General features: G+C 40.1%; 1 protein-coding gene across 1 annotated transcript; it reads left to right on the forward strand.

The window, feature by feature from the left end:
* Positions 1–6,184: 6,184 nt before the first annotated feature.
* LOC308287530 (solute carrier family 2, facilitated glucose transporter member 9-like) lies at positions 6,185–16,168 on the forward strand (the record flags this gene model as incomplete). Its single annotated transcript, XM_080728738.1, has 12 exons — positions 6,185–6,268; positions 6,562–6,741; positions 7,472–7,573; positions 8,878–9,043; positions 9,384–9,529; positions 9,723–9,855; positions 11,010–11,197; positions 11,940–12,050; positions 13,794–13,856; positions 14,218–14,293; positions 14,869–14,996; positions 15,974–16,168. 12 exons carry the CDS (start codon positions 6,185–6,187, stop codon positions 16,166–16,168), a joined length of 1,572 nt encoding a protein of 523 aa, XP_080584864.1.
* Positions 16,169–17,309: the final 1,141 nt, after the last annotated feature.

The raw sequence follows: 17,309 nt of genomic DNA on the forward strand, positions 1-17,309 counted from the left end.
GCTTGCCTTTCTCACAGAAATGGCAATGAGTCGCCCATGCGTATAAATAACCTACCAGTGTTCTCTCAAACTTTCTTTATTTCAAGGACTCCCATAACTCTGAGAGTGTGTTAAAATATGTACAGTAAATGTAACCAAATGGTCCCATAAGGGTCAATTTGTACACTCTTGCTTGATTCCATTTGTATATACTCTCAGAGTTACAGACCTGTAAGGGTCCATTTGGAACCCCCTCCTCAACTAACTCTGAGGTGGTCCCTGGAATCCACTTTGAGAAGCATTGACTTAAACACTAAGTTTAAGACACATATGTAAAGTATTTTCCAAAGTACAGGAGTGTAGAGGGACTCACCTACAGTATGTCTATCACCCAGATTCTCACCTTGGATCAGGGTTCAAACCATGCAGCAAGCTTCCAGTTCAACACTGCCACTTTTCTAACCTTTTAAATTTGTTTTATTCTATTTAAGATGTTAGTCTACACTCTACTTTATAAATGTCTTCTGTTTCCTTCTATTGTAAATAGCCTTGAGCGTGTAACTTTTGCTACACCTGGAGTAGCAATATTTGTTGAAGTTGAGGCAGCATAATCCTCACTGGGGTTTCTCAACCTAGCGTTGGAGCTGGGCGTTCCTGTTTTTGTTGCGGACACTATTTGACGTTGTCTTCTTTGTTGTCACAATATGCTAACATTTCACATGTTGCTCCATAGACAGTATTCTTCCACCCTCAGGACTCAATGCATCTTTTCACGAGGCTTCCAGCCACTAGTCCCCAATATAATATAACAAGATAAACTGTTATTAATCCCCAGGTGTTATAGCAGCAAACAGAGGTCATCGCCACGCTGGCTTGTGGTGGACATTTTTGTCAATTTAATATTTGTTTTGCCACGGACATACAAAATGAGTGGACAATAATATTACCAGAAACACAAAGAGCTAGCCTTGAATGACCATAACAGGTCTGTAACTGCAGTGTTCAGTTAGAACCAAATGTGTTCACTCTTAAGGGCCCTATTATGATCCAGGTCTTATGCCTTATGCCTTAACTTCTTTGCCTTTTTTTACTATTTTGTTTTTGTTTTTTAAATATTTCAAATAGCTGATCTGCAAGTTCACAACGTGCAGATGTAGATCAGCATTTGAAGTATTTAAAAATGTTTTTCAAAATAGTGAAAAAAAGGTAAATAAGTTAAGGCATAAGGCATAAGACCTGGATCATAATAGGGCCCTCGGAGTTAAAGGGGTCCTTGCAAATAAAACATTTGAGAACCACTGCTAGTTGGACTCCTAATATGCCATAGTGTTGTAGTAAATAATTAAGTGTCATACATATTCTGAAGAAAACCTGGAGACTTGACATTCAGTAATTGGGTCTTAGGATCAAGATAAGAACATTACAATGGTGTGTAAATTTAATCAAAACGCGTTTGGACATATTGATCCCTGGCTGCAAAACAGTGACACACATGGACAGGTCAGAGTCAAGGCCAAGAGCAAAAACAGAAATATTATAAATGTAAAACAAACAAAAAATATATATTTAGACAATTCTGCACTGTATCCGAATTTTAACATACATGCATAACATGTGGAATAAACTCCCAGTTGCACTTAGAACTGCAGACTCACATTCTAACTCTACCTGTTTTCTTAGATTTGCCTACTATTTCTTTCCATTTCTGTCACAGTTCGCTCCTCGCGGACCTTTGTGGCCACGTGGAGCCTTGCCACACAGACGCTTTTTCAGTCTGATCATACACTGTACTGTACATGCAAAGACTCAGTCCGCTCCTCGCAGTCCCTGGGAGCCATGCCACATTATCACATTCAGTCCTCACATTCACTGCACTCTGCAAGACTTGAATGTACAGCTGACACTCAAAGACTGAAAGCTTTGGTTGCTCCTTAGTGACTTGTTCAGAGCCCTCTTGTCTAAGCTGTGAAGCATCTTTGATATTGAGCATCAGTTCTTACTACACACGCTGTACTTTATATTCACTTCTTCTTGTCAGTCTGGACTTTATTAGTTTTGAAGTTTGAGGCGATGCCCTTGTATTTGAGTTTTGGACTTTAGGCCTTGTTGCCTTTCTGTATTTAGTCTTGTATTCCTTTTCTCTGTTTTGCATTTTGGTTTTGTATTTTATTTTGTAGTTTGGTACCCTGTGTTTCCTGTTCTGCCCCTGTAGTTGCTTTCCTGACTTACCTACTGTTGATTAGTTATGTTCTCCTCCTGTGTCTTGTTGTGCCCCAGCCAATCCCTGTGTTGATTGTATGTTTGATTTCACCTGTGTCTAGTTAGTCTTGTGTATTTATACTCCCCTGTTTGTTCAGTTCTTTGTCAGATCATTGTTGTATGTCACCAGTGTTCTGTTGTTCCTGATTCCTGCGAGTTTTCGAAATAAACACTGTTGCACTTGAACTTACTGCCTCCGCCTGCCTGTCTGCATTTGGGTCCTAAACCGCCTGCCTTCGCACATCGTGACAATTTCATGTATTGACGTTGATGTACTGATGTATTACCTTGTCGCTCTGGATTAAGAGTGTCTGCTAAATACTTAAATTGTAACAGTGTATTTACAGTATGTCACCAGTTAACATATTAATGAATATAAATTACAATTAGTATGAGTATACAGTGCATCTACTTTCTAGTGAATATACTGTAACAATGGATTTACAGGTGTTAGGCTACTGATCTTTCCACTATTTTATAAAATAACTGCTAGGTGTAGCTCAGACCTGGACTGAATAGTGTTGATTGCACTTACAGTAATATAATTAGAATAGAAAGTTTATCTTTCACCCAATCAAATACCACAAGATGAAAAAATACAGCTGGGGTTCTCAAATGAAGTACAATGACAAGAGGACAATATTTTCACATTAATGTAATTGTGTGTTGTGGGTGTGATTCCTGATTTAAGCAGTCCCACTTGGCATGAATCCAAACTAACCGGACTCTGAGCTGGGTGTGTGAGCTGTTGTGCATCGGTGCGTCATCCATCCCCACACACTCAAGAGAGCGTCTGTTGTTAATGTTAACCTGTCCATCTGCTCTGGCTTGTAACATCTTGCCCACTCTCCACATTGTTACAATAAATGTGTTTGACTTTGAACATACTTGACTGTGTCCCTGTGTCGGAGGAACCCCAAGAAGGCCACAGAGATGGCCGGTAGCAATGTCTCGCTACACATTGGCTTTCCTGCAAATGATAAATGCTCTCTGAATAGTCACCGCATGGTCAAATCGGACCCCACCCATCTCTGTAGAAGTCTAGAAGATAAAGCAAACAGCAAGACATGCTTGCACTGTGTGGACCAGTGGTCTGGTCTAAAACAAAACTTTTTTCTTTTTACCACTGGGTGGTGATCACTGCACACAAATGTCTAAAAACTCATGGAGACCCTATACAGCATTGTTTTTTGTTTGCAATATGTACCACTTATTCATGTATTCACCAATGTAGCAGTTGCACATGCCTTCTATTCAAGTTACATTTGTTTGAACTAGGCCTATAGGTTTAATAATGTCATATTCACATACATAAAATATGCTATTTCACATCAACATATAGAACTATTTGCTTACTAAACTTTTATCTTTGGTGGTGGAGCTATTTTGTTTGGATTTCCATCAGTGATTAATTATGTCTGTTGATTTGTTATCAAACATATAATTTTCCGAATGTCTGAGTGTCTGTCTGTCTGTCTGTCTGTCTGAAACAGCGTTTCTCCTCAGTGGAGGCTGTAGCCATTAAACGAAACGGGTATTTCTTACATTGATGCTCCTACATATTATCATGCAAACACCAGTTAAAGTTACTTTCCATCCCTCATATACACACATCCCATAACCCACACACTGCACATCATTTCGGAGCTCATATCTTTGAACGGGTAAGGGCTAGTTAGAATAAAACTGCAAATTAGTGAAATATACCTGTATGTACCTGTATGTTCTCTTTTGCTTGGAATACTGGGTCAACAGTGGAGCAAACAATACATTGTGGCATCTTTGACAGTACCTGTCAGCCTGGGTCTAATCTCTCAAGACAGATTCAGCAGCCAGCAAATTCAAAGGAATTTACTGAAGGGTTCCCAGACTGGCCTGGGTCAGACAAGGGCCCATGAAACCTTCTTAACTTCACCTCTAGATGGCTCCACTGCATAGTGTGTGTGTGTGTGTGTGTGTGTGTGTGTGTGTGTGTGTGTGTGTGTGTGTGTGTGTGTGTGTGTGTGTGTGTGTGTGTGTGTGTGTGTGTGTGTGTGTGTGTGTGTGTGTGTGTGTGTGCGTGCCTGCGCGTGCGTGCGTGCGTGCGTGCGTGCGTGCAATGGATAAAAACGTATTCCAAAACCAATTTAAAGATGTTAATGCACTGTGGTGCCTGCTGAGGTCACTGACCATGCTCCTGTGAGTCATGAGGACTGGATCCAACTCCCAACATGTCTCCCAAATAACGCGTTCCCCATCTCTCTCTGCACTCGGTTTCCTGTCTCTCTACATTTCATATTTAAATGAAGCAAAAAAAATGCCAAATGGAAAATTGAATACACAGCAGGACCACAATGGAAACAAGCCCTTTTAGCATCATTTTATAATCGTACCACTGTACTGCAGTAATTGCAAACAGTTAATAAAATATTCAATCAATCAAAAATAAATGAGAGAACTGAAATAGATAAACTTTTCATGGTACTTCTGGATGACAGAGATAAATGACGTGTCCATCACTGCAGAGGCCTGGTTTTTCTTCCTGGTTGCGGTGCCTCTAATTCAGTGGTTCTCAACCTGTGGGTCGGGACCCCCAGGGGGGTCCCCAAATTATTTTGAGGGGTCACCAGTTGATGTGCAACATTGTTTTCTCACTTAACAGTAAACAAACCAACATAAAGTTTAAGTTTATAGAGGGTATCTGCACATTTCTAAAGTGACAATTTAAGGACTTTTTAATACCTCTAAAATGACAAATTAAACATTGGCCAAATTGTCAAATATTAGAGGCAGACATTGTGAAAATAGCCGATCTACATGCTCACAACGCCTCGCGTTGCGAGGCGTTGTGAGCATGTAGATCGGCTATTTTCACAATAGAACTGTGTCATATAAAATGTAATGCCTCAACTCTTAGTGGTCGTCAGGGTGGGGGGGTCCCCAGTTAAAATATGATTATTTTGGGGGTCGCGGCCTGAAAAGGTTGAGAACCACTGCTCTAATTGATCAGGGCACCTGTTGGGTGGGGAGGGGAACTGCAGAACATAATTTGATCTCCCACAAACGTTGCAGTCTCCTGGTGAAACTGTCAGTCCAGTTGGCAGCAGCATTCGAGGGCACACATGGGAAGGACAAGCATTAGTGAAGCTTCAGAGAAAACAACAACTACACCGATAAAGATCTGATCACACCAGTCCATTGCAGTGCCTATAGATAATAGAACAACATTCAAGTGGAGTTACAATTAAAATATAATATGTTGTAGGTATATGATCCATGAGGAGATGTAATGGGTAGACCTATATTGTCTGTAAGATAGATGATAACTAACATATAGGTCAAGATGTTTGAAAACCATGACATTATCTTTAACCGCATGCCTTGGAATTACTGCGTGTTGTCACGCTTGTGAGCTTCAGAACATGGGAAATAAGGTTTCTGAACCATGAAGGATCGAGGAATCACAGCCCAGAGCATCAATGTACCTCTGCTGTAGAAGACTCCACAGTTTACTTAGATCTGCTCAAATTTTTCTCCACTTTTGCCCATTGAGATTTGAACACGGAATAAGATAAAAGGTAGGATTTTGATTGTGAATTATCCTATATTTGTGACTATTCATTTTCTGTATTTTGAATATACCAAATAGTTTGTTTTTAAATTATATACCGTATGTAATTGAGCATTTTAACATCCATGGATGGAGCTATAGGCCCAAGAGGCAACGTTATTTAAGCGAGAATTAAATGACATTTTTGGAAAATACTTTGAGCTACAAATAACCCTTGCCCACTTTTGTACCCTTAGCTTACTGCCTTAAAATGAAATTACCGTAATAGATGGCAACATTAATAGAAGTTATGAAGGGAAAAGGAATATTGTCCCTACAGTCATATCTTATCACTATATTATCACTAGTACATCTGAAACAGGTTTCTCTCTCATTGCAGCAGACTGAAAACTAAGAATGGACGGACAAGAGAGGCGGCTAATGGACAGCACAGACGACAGTCAGATAACTGATGACTCCCTAGAAGAGGAACCAGGAAAGGTTGATGGACCATCTCATATCTGAGTGATGTTATATACTGTATTACAACAAATAACTATACCTAAATACTAAGAGTCAACATTTGATATGACAGAGTTGAAATGATGGCTTTTTGATTGAGCTTTGTTACTTTCTCACAGGGGATTGAGATAGTATCTCTGTATTTGTTCAAATGTAACTGAGATTTCTGTTATACATTTCCAGTGCTTGTGCATGCCTTCTGATTTAGTTATCGTTCTCTGATGGGGGGGGATATCTTAGTAGTCTAATAGCATCTGGTCTTCTCTTGTCAGCTCAGAAGGCTTTCTACTCACCTGGTATCTGGAGAACTTGAGAGTCTGCTGCAGTGGGAGATCCATCACTGGTCCTCTTCTTCAGAGGCACCGTGCTTCGCACCAGCTTGCACACAGCGAACGCCACTGGGCTCCCAGCACCATTATGGCTCCTCCAGTAAATTCCATCCTGTTGAAAAGGTATGCAAACAGACCACATGCCTTTACAGCTGATAATAAAACAAAGCATAATTACTTGGTTTATCAAATTTCAAAACGAATACCGAAGAAACCATTAAAAAAGAGACGTTCAAATAAAATGTGTATAAATCCAGTTAGTGGAAAAGCTTTTTTTATCAGATTTTTCTTAAAAATGCTATTGATATACACAATCCATAAGAAAGACCCCGGCTGGCCTACAGGAAATCACTGTGATTGAACGTAATATGTGTAACAGTAAGTAGCACTGATTATAATCATGTTTGTAAACATTGTTGTGTTTAGCCATGTAAATATGTGTTTTTAACTTAGAATATTATTAGATTTCGACTGTAACATACTAAAACAGCCAGATATATTATTATTATTATCCATTTTATAAAATTACGGGAAATAGCAAGTATACTGTAAAAGTGGTTCAAAGATATCAGATAATCAGCAAGAGTCACATGTATCACAAGGAAATGGCATGTTAAGGTCACATCTGAAACGTTTATGTAAAATGGTCTACAGATATAGAAAATCAGTTCAACGTGAACCAATTGCCTTGGCTTCTCTTGCACCTGAGAGAGAGAGAGAGAGAGAGAGAGAGAGAGAGACTGAGAGAGAGCGAGAGAGAGAGACAGAGACAGAGACAGAGACAGAGACAGAGAGTGTGTAATGTGTGTCAAATCAGTGTATACGCAACCTAACATGCATTTTGGTCCCACAGCAACGCCTCACACTGTGTCTGGTGAGTGCAGCGTTCTTCAGTGCTCTGGGCTCATCTTTTCTCTATGGATATAACCTCTCTGTGGTCAACGCTGCTGCTCCTGTGAGTCAACCACAAAATAATCCCCAGTTCTGAACCATAAGTAAACACTACAAGGTTAAATATTTTATAAATACTGAGGGGCAGATGTAAATAAAGCCATCAGACTCACTCCCCATAATACAGGACTACGGTGAAAAGCTTTAAAGGACAACTTTTTTTTTTTTACAACAAGGGTTCATATTTTAGATTGTAATTAGAGAAAAGAAAAGATGAGTGTTAAAATGTTTTCATTTACTGCTTTCTATTGTTTTAGCGATTTATGTATATGTATTTTTAGACACAATAAGCCGGCAATTTCTTTGTTACCATTTACACCACACCATGGGCAGGCACATCTGCCCATGAAACATTGCGGTGCATCTTGGGAATGGGCCTATTGTGTCTAAAAATACATATTTAGCCACTTGCATGCATGTCCCCAACACTCATCTTTTCTTTTCTCTAATGACTATCTAAAATATTAACCCTTGTTGTAAAAAAACAAAGTTGTCCTTTAATAGAAATCTTGTCATGAGAGAGTAAGTGTTCACAAAAGCAATCAGTCCTTTGATGCTTCATATTTACCCGACGATCACATAATCTATAATGGTTACTTATGCTTATAATGCATTGTAGGCTACTATGAAATGTATGCACGATAAAAAGGTAAATATTGTAGACAGAACTCTCAGCTCTTATGTAACAAACAGCAGAGAATTGGTAAACTGGAGCATGTAAAATGGATAATGAATGGATCCCTCATACCCCCCTCTCACCCTCTCTCTCTCTAGTTTGTAATGGAGTTCTGTAACAGGACATGGTTGGAGAGATATGATGAAGCCATTGGAGAAGAAACAAGTACTTTCATTTGGTCCATCACTGTCGCAATATTTTCAATCGGCGGTGCATGTGGAGCAATTCTTTCCACAGTACTCGTCAAGTACTTTGGGAGGTATGGTAACCACTTAAGCCCTATGTTATATTCATGCTAAATAGAAAATATCCTATGTACATAACAAACTCACAACTCATCACAACCGCTAATCTTGCTTTTTGCAATATTATTTTAGAAACTGTCTTTTGACAGCATTTCATTTGTTATCCGTGTCTGCAAATAAACAGTGTATGTCTATATGACAAACTGTAACTACATCAACCATGACTTTGTGATGGATCAATAACAGTATTCAAATGATATACAAAATGCTGAGTTAGAAAATAAAGAATGGATCAAGGATTTTAATCAAGACTGGAATAATATCCCCAGATTACCTCTCATTACACTGCTGGCATACATGTATGCCTGGTTGTTGTATTCTCTCTAGCCATGTCTTCTAAGTAGTTTCCTTATCATGCTTCACATTAGGAAAGGCACCTTGCTTTTGAACAACAGCTTTGCACTGACTGGCTGTCTGTTGATGTCGCTGGGGGAGAAGGCCGACTCATTTGAGATGATCATCTTTGGGCGCATCATCACTGGAGTGAACGCGGGTGAGTGCTTTTTTTTGGACAGGGCTCCCTTCCAAAAACGATTTTGTATCTCAGTGGGATTCTACCTGTATAAATAAAGGTAAAAAGTAATCATCATGAGTTACCAGATTGAACAAATTACAACCATAGTTTGGTAACTTTGGTATCAATTTCTCAGAAGCAACACATTTATTATTGAAAACTTGTTCAGATTTCCCAAGAGGTGGCTTAATTAGCAAATTATAGGACAAGCTTCTAAAACGTGTATGATGATGTTTCTTCAATAATCACAACCAAAAACATATATACATTTATGCCTTTGTAATTTCTAAGCATGACTTGTGTGATTTTGTTTTTCTAGGTATTTCTCTGAATTCCGTGTCCATGTACCTGGCAGAGATTTCCCCAGTCCACATTAGAGGATCAATTTGCCAGATGAACGCCATCTTGGTTAACTCTGGTATATTTGTTGGACAGGTGTTGGGGCTTCCTCAGCTGTTTGGTCAGGTCAGTGTCGAGAGAGGTAATCATGTATTGAGTTTGGTACATTTTCACAGGTTGGTAAATTGTTTGCATTATTGTCAACCTTTTTGAGGCATACATATAAAAAACAATGTAAATTAGTCAAAATATAAATACTAATTTTTATATTTAAGTTGTGTATGTTTTTTCTTTTCTTCACACTTGTCTAATGCAATAGGAATCCAGGTGGAACTTCCTGTTTGCTTTTATTGCACTTCCTTCAGTGCTACAGCTGTGTGTGCTTCCACATCTGCCAGAGAGCCCACGCTATCTGCTGATAGAGAAGAATGATGACGTTGGTGCAGAAAGAGGTACAATCCCAAGTGCAAAACGCATTGAGTACACATTATAAGTTAAAATGTTATTGCTCAACGCATATAATGGCGTCTTCGGTGTTGTTTACACGCAGATTTTTATGTGACGTGTAAACAAGGTTGGTCTATAAGACGTGCATGTAATGTCATAATAATGAGTATGTCTGTACACACCCTAAACAGGGTCTTGAACACAGCATTGTTAGTATACAATATTTCTTTAAATAGTTGTAGTGATTTCAGCTTGTAGATCGGCTATTTTCAAAAGATCTTTATACAGCTTATAGATCAGCTATTTTCAAAAGATCTTTATACATTTTTGAAATTTTGAAAGCTTCTGCATAATGAGTACTTATATTTTGATATCAACACTTTTGATTACCGGACTTGTAACAGTTTCTACATTGCACTTTTTCCACCACTTCAAGCTTGACATTGTGATGTTGCTGATTTTGTTAGACACTGGTCATCAATTGCAAGGTTTTAAAAAGAAAAATGGAAAGAGTAATTTGCATGGGAGTGACAAATATATGATAATGTGTACAGTTTTTATCCCACAATTTTGTAACCCATTTTTCACCCAGTGCCAATTGCCAAAGCTGTAATCCTGGGCACTGCGCTCCCTCTGCCAACCTGGGGAGAGCCCCGAACTGAGCTCATGCTTCCTTCAGTGCATGAGGAGTGAGCAGGCGCTTCTTATCACCTGACAGGGGGAGATTCCCCGGTTGGACGCAGTGCGTGGAAGGAACCCGTTATTCCAACCAGTTCCTTTCACCTCCATCAGGTGCCCCGGCTGGCCAGGGGGAGGCATTATAGAGACCAGGATTACTGCATGTTTTTTGTGAGGGATATCTACCCTAGGCAACACGGGGAGAACATGCAAACTCCACACAGAAAGGCCCTTTCACCAGCCCCACCTAGGGTGTGAGAATGTGTACAGTCTAACTGCATTTTAGGAGTATACATGACTATCACTTTTTTTTTTACAAATGCTGGAAAAAAAGTGTTGGTTGTTGGCTTGTGGTTTCTGTCTTGTGTTTTTCTTCTGTGTTTTTGTGTGTATGTTGTCTTTGTAATGCATTGTGCATGTCATTTTGTCAAAGATTTGTCACAAATATTGAAAGCCTGACATTGTGATGTGTCGGTACCAGCGTTCAGGAGGTTCCTGGGCAAGCAGGACGTGTCCCAGGAGATGGAGGAGGTGTGGGCAGAGTGCCGGGCTCAGAACAACACGCGGGCCATCTCTGCTCTGGCTCTGATCAGGAACCCGGCGGTCCGCTGGCAGATCATCACCGTCGTCGTCACCATGGCCTGCTACCAGCTCTGTGGTTTCAATGCTGTACGTCAACTTCTCAAACTTTCAAATTTCAAGGTCTTCCCTTAACTCTGACAGTATACGAATTGAACCAAATGGACATGTTACGGTCCATTTGGTTCCATTTACTATATATACTGTCAGAGTTACAGACTTGTATGGGTCAATTTAGACCACCCTAAAGGAACCCACAGAGTCCCTGGAATCCACTTTGAGAACCACTGCTGTAAGTCAAGTTCTCAATCTTTTTCATGCCGAGGACCCCCAAATTGATATGTATTTGGCCGCGAAGCACCCGTCTGAAAACAAGATATATCTTTTTAAGTAAAAAGATTGCAGATTTACAAGCTTGCAGTGAGCTTGTAGATCTGCTAACAGCCAACGTATAAATGGATAAAGTGCTCTTATGAAAGTAAAAATATTTAAAATTAAGTCAAAAGTAAACGTACTTGGTTACTTTACACCACTGCCTATTTATCCCCCAAATAACTTTTAAATATCTTGCAATTGGCGACGAGTCTCTTACGAAATCGGCAAGAGTGCCTCTCAATACATAAAGCTATATTATAACCTCTCCATCATCGGCAATTAATCAGTGGTGTGTGTTCCCCACACTCCCACGCCCCCACCGTTGCGCTCAGGTTCACCGGAAAAAACGTGGTCGCTGCCTAGCAACCTGTTTCACATCTAATATCATTACATGCTTCCTATCTCATAAATGTGATGTCATGCCATCTTTTTTGTTCTCGTTCATGGTTTATCACAGCTGTTTTATTACACTGACGGGATCTTCGATGAAGCCGGTATTGAGGATCATATAATCCCATACATCACGCTCACCTTAGGAGGAACTGAAGTTCTTGTTTCCATATTCACAGTGAGTATAGATTTCATAAAACACTAATTGAGCTACATTCTGTGTGTGCAAGTTACTATTTACTATAAATACCATTTGTTAATCTAAAGTATATTCTAGTGTGTGTGTGTGTGTGTGTGTGTGTGTGTGTGTGTGTGTGTGTGTGTGTGTGTGTGTGTGTGTGTGTCTCAGTCCGCAATGACTCAATACACTGTATTATCATCAAATCCACACAAGACCATGGAACGTTGTATATTTGAATATGACTCAGTGGGCTCTATTTTGATTGTCTTAAGTACAGGTACCAGCTCTTATGCCTTAAGTCGGAAAAGTCTGGTTCAACTACAAAATGACGTCACTAGCATCTTCTGAAAGGCATTGCCCCGAATTAAAGGGACATTTCACTTTGGAAAAAAAAAACGTTTTGTCATTTTATCGTCTAATCAGGCTCTTATGAACAGTTTTTAATTTGCTTGATTTCATATTTAGATATTTGATATGTTTTTTCAATAACCTTTTTCATTTATTTTTAATAATTATTTGGGAAAATGGAAAAGATTACATAACATAAAAGATGATGACAAAAAAGTTATCAAAAAAGCACGGCCTGCTCACGTATTAGGAGGGTAGTATGAGTCACCAGAAAAAATAATGGGTGTTTTTAATTAATCTATTATTGTTGAAATGGAGTTTGAAGTTACAATGGGTGTGTATGGGGAGAAGCCCTGGAGGAGGGCCTGGTAACATTTACTTAAAATATCTAAATATTGAATCAAGCAAATTAAAAACTGTTCAGGGTGCTCATAAAAGCCAGATTAGACGTTTATTTATTATTATTATTTTTTAAGTGAAATATCCCTTTAAGCGCCTTACAGACGTTGGAGGATGTTGTCCTCCTACGTGCCAGCCACCAAGCGTGGAAAAGAAAAGCTGACCACAATCCTGCTCTTGCCACCCACGAGCGCATGCACGAACGAGCACGTGAGAGAGAATTTCACGGGACCATGCCAGCTCGCCTCTCTGCTCAACTTCTCTGCACGTCCAAAATAATCACCCGCCTCTCACTGAAAATGAATTACTAGGACGTGGCAAACGCGCCCCATCTGAAAGGCGCTTTAGAGTTCAGAAAGCTGCATGTGGGAAAGTCGGAACTCTCCGACGAAAGGTTTGGTGGTCGGAGACAGTATGCACAGGCCTTTAAGTTAAGGCATAAGAGCTGGTACTTCAATCAAAATGCAGCCCAGAATCTGACATGATGAAATATGGTGGTAAAAGATCAAGAAGGTTAATAATGAATTTGCATTTGAAGGTTTGTCTAGTTATTTTACTTCTCAGCATTATGAGACTCAACTATGCACACCTCTTGCCCAAGTTCTGGAATAAAAAATATTCATATTACAAATAGTTTTGCCACGTTTAGTGGCGTTTCACCTCATAGCGTTTCCCCCTCTTTTTCCATTTAACACCTGCTGTGGGTTGGAACCCTAAACGAACAGAGCAATACGGTAATATTTAGCGTATTGGTTTCCTGAAATCAACACTTATGTTCTTGTGTGAAGCAACCTGAGAACAGCTTGATGCCAATTCAGATCTCAGAGGAAGATATGCAAGGTAAAACAGAAGGGGAGATCGAGATGATGAAATAATGGGATTTGTGCTAGTGTTGGCTATTCCAATGCAAGGGGTCACCACAGACTTTTTAAACATATGCATGTGACAACATATTCATATTTTCTAATGCGTTTGCTCCCTTGCTTCCTCCAGGGACATGCAATTGAACGCTTTGGAAGAAGACGCCTATTCATCTTTGGTTATGTTGGAATGGCTGTAAGCCTCTCTCTTCTAACATTGTTCCTCAATATCCAAGTAAGTTCATTTATGGCTACACAATTCACAATATACAGGATTAGTTAAATATTTAAATAAGGCTACACTACTCACTCTAGGAATTCTTTCCGATTGTTGACATCACTACAAACCACATAAAAATTACTTTCCCAGTCCCAGTAAAAACTAAAATCAAAACAGTCATTAGAAAGGTCTCTCTAATTGCTCCATTAAGTTTTTTGATGGCAATTTATTTCACTATACTTACCCTTGCTGCAGTATATACATTTCAGTGAAATAAGGGTCTCCCTAATTTTGCCTTATGACTTACATTAAATCATTTTAAATGGGTTTCCAACAGCACAGAGCGCCATGGATTCCCTACCTCAGTTTTGGCTCCATTCTGCTTGTTATAGCTGGCTTCTGTCTCGGCCCAGGTAATGATAATCATCCTCATCCACTGTCTTTAATGAATTTTTATAGAGCTTTTCCAAGTGCTCAAAGCGCTTTATAATGGTTCATTCATTCATAAATTGGGAGGTAAAGCAGCGAACAGTCAGCGCCAGCTTCCTCACTTTCCACATTCACACACCAATGGTGGCAAGCTAACACTGACCGACTCATTGGAGGCAATGTGGGGTTCAGTGTACCAGGGACACTTCGACATGTGGACAGGAGGAGCCGGGATTCAAACCGCCGACCCATGGATAATAAGTACAACCTGCTCCTACAACCTCCTGAGCCACAGTCGCTCCATGATAAATGTATTTTCTTATACAATACATTACACACTATTCTATTAAAGTTCATCAGAACAGAGGAGTTGTAGGGCAGGGCCAGTTGAATATAATTATATAATGCTAACAGTAGTCTGTAGTATGATTGATAATGTAAAAGTGTTTTGTCTATAATGTTCTGGGCCTCTAGAAGATTTATTTCTCCTCTTATTTTCATTGTTTTTCTATCCAGCCAGTCTACACTATTGTCGCATATTTCTTCTTTTCTCTTCCAGCTGGGGCTTCTTTCATTTTAACTGGCGAGCTGTTTGAACAATCCTACCGACCTGCTGCCTTCATGATTGGTGGAACTGTGTCGTGGATATGCAACTTTACTGTGGGCCAAGTGTTTCCATTCATTGAGGTGTGTTAAGAGCAGTGGTTCTCAAAATGGATTCCAGGGACTATGTGGGTTCCTTTAGGGGGGGGGGGGGGGGGGGGGGGGGGGGTCTAAATTGACCCATACAAGTCTGTAACTCTGACAGTGTGCAAATGAACCTGTTAAGAGTTAAGGGGAGACCTTGACATTTTGAGAAACAATGTGTTAGAGGGTATACCGACTTCCTGTTGCATGTTTAATATAGGCCCTCAGGCTTCAGACACGCTTCCTACATGAGACTTGGGTCTGTGTGTGTGTATTCATTCTCATGATCAAATGTCAAATTAATGTTCATCAATCAATATGACTGTTAACTCACTTAGTGCCAAACGACTTTCAGATCAACTATCTCACTATGGACTTCCCTGCCAAACAACTTAAATCGACTTACTTAGAAAAAAAAACACATTTTTTTTTTGGGACCCCATTAAATCTAGTAAACATGATTTCAATCGCGATTTTGCATGTTCCATACAACCCCATCTTTCATACAGGGCAGCCATCTTTGCTTACATAACATGAAAAACAATGGCTATTTTCTCAAGAATGCCTGAACGGATTTCCAATCTGATTTTTTTGTTTGAAAGCTGTGAACAGCCTGCACAAACATGGTGCATGATCTGTGCATGGGCATGCATGATCTGTGCACTATAAATTACATGGAAGTCTATGGAGATTTATGGCAGGGAAAACCCAAAGAAGGCATATTTAATTGGCAAACGAGTTAACATGACTAGGGCTTTAACTGGATTTAACTTTTCTAATAAGCTTTTGAAAATAGAAATGTGGTGTTTAAATGTGAAGGATAAAAAAACAAGTCAGTTGCAAACATCACAGTAATTACAGAACAGATTTTTTTTTGGGGGGGGGGCTACATTTCTACAGTATGTGATTTTTGTTTCTCTGAACTAAAACAATTTGACATGACCAATTCATAATTTCCTTTATGTCATGTGTATTAGGAAGTGTTAAAGACCTACGTATTCCTGGTGTTCGTTGGCGTGTGCTCGCTGTGTGCGGTCTACATCTTCATCGTCCTCCCGGAGACCAAGAACAAGACCTTCAGGGAGGTCAGCCGCAGCTTTGCCGTCAGAAACAAGGTCTCCATCCCAGAAATCCAGAAGGCCTACCTCCCAATCCATAGGCACGACATCTAAACGCTTTCATAAGACCACAGGTTCTCAACCCAGACCACTGGTGGGCCATGAGGAAATTGCAAGTGAGCCCCCAAATAACTGGCAAAACAGATATGATTATAGAACGTTAATAGATAAATAAAATCATAGTAATCTTTCTGAAAATCGTTTTCTTGGTGATACCAATAATAAGGAACTATAATATGTATAAGTATTGATCCTTTGATCAAAGTCAAGTCAGAACACAATCAATTGATTGACCATAAAAAATGAAATAGAAAATGCACACGGCCCACTCATCTGACCACTTTAACAGCAGCTGATGGAGAGCTAATGGAGGAGAGGGACACGGCCGTGGCCTTCCTGGGGGTGTGACTAGACCCAGCAGGTGCCACCATAGTCCAACACTTAGACACCACTAAACCTCCAGACACACGCCTATGACACTCCACCCCGGCTCCAGTTTTGTGTTTGTGCACATGAGTGAGTCCACGATGATCCGTTACAAAGTTACATATGGTGGTCACTGGTCAGATGGGTGGACCGTGAACCCTTTTGACATTTTCCAGTGGGCCCTGATCCAGAAATGGTTGAGGACTAAAGGTGGTTGCACACTGCATAGCGTGTTTTGTCTCGTTTTGGAAATCCGGAAGCCGTAGGCCAGGGAGAGAGAGGAAAGAGAGAGAGAGCTAGGGACTCGGAAAGCTAGGGAAAAAATCAACCCTGATCCGAAAATAAATACAAAACGGGCGGCAGTGTGCAAACGTGATTGACATAATGTGAGGTTGATTTTTTTTATTCACGCACTCGGAAATTCACTCCGATATTCGGCCCGAAAAACGCAGCAGTGTGCAAAGACCTTAACTGCTAGACTTTTTTGCAAGGTGCAGTGTAAAGGCCGGTGCATACTCTACTTTTAGAGCCAAATGTATTACGGTTCGGTTCTCGGCAGCACTGAACAGCCGAATTAATGGCGGAACCCCCCCCCCCCCCCCCCCCCCGAACCTCTGAATGACTTCATATTGTAGTTTAGACAGAGTTGAACCTAAATAAATTCGGCTCTAAAAGTGGAGTATGAATCGGCCCTTAGACCCACAGGTCCATTTGGTTCCATCTGTACACTCAAGTTAAATTAACTCTGAGTGTTTGGATTGTAATGTGT

The sequence above is a fragment of the Nannobrachium achirus genome (genome assembly GCF_963921795.1).
Source record: "Nannobrachium achirus genome assembly, chromosome: 1".
NCBI lineage: Eukaryota > Metazoa > Chordata > Actinopteri > Myctophiformes > Myctophidae > Nannobrachium > Nannobrachium achirus.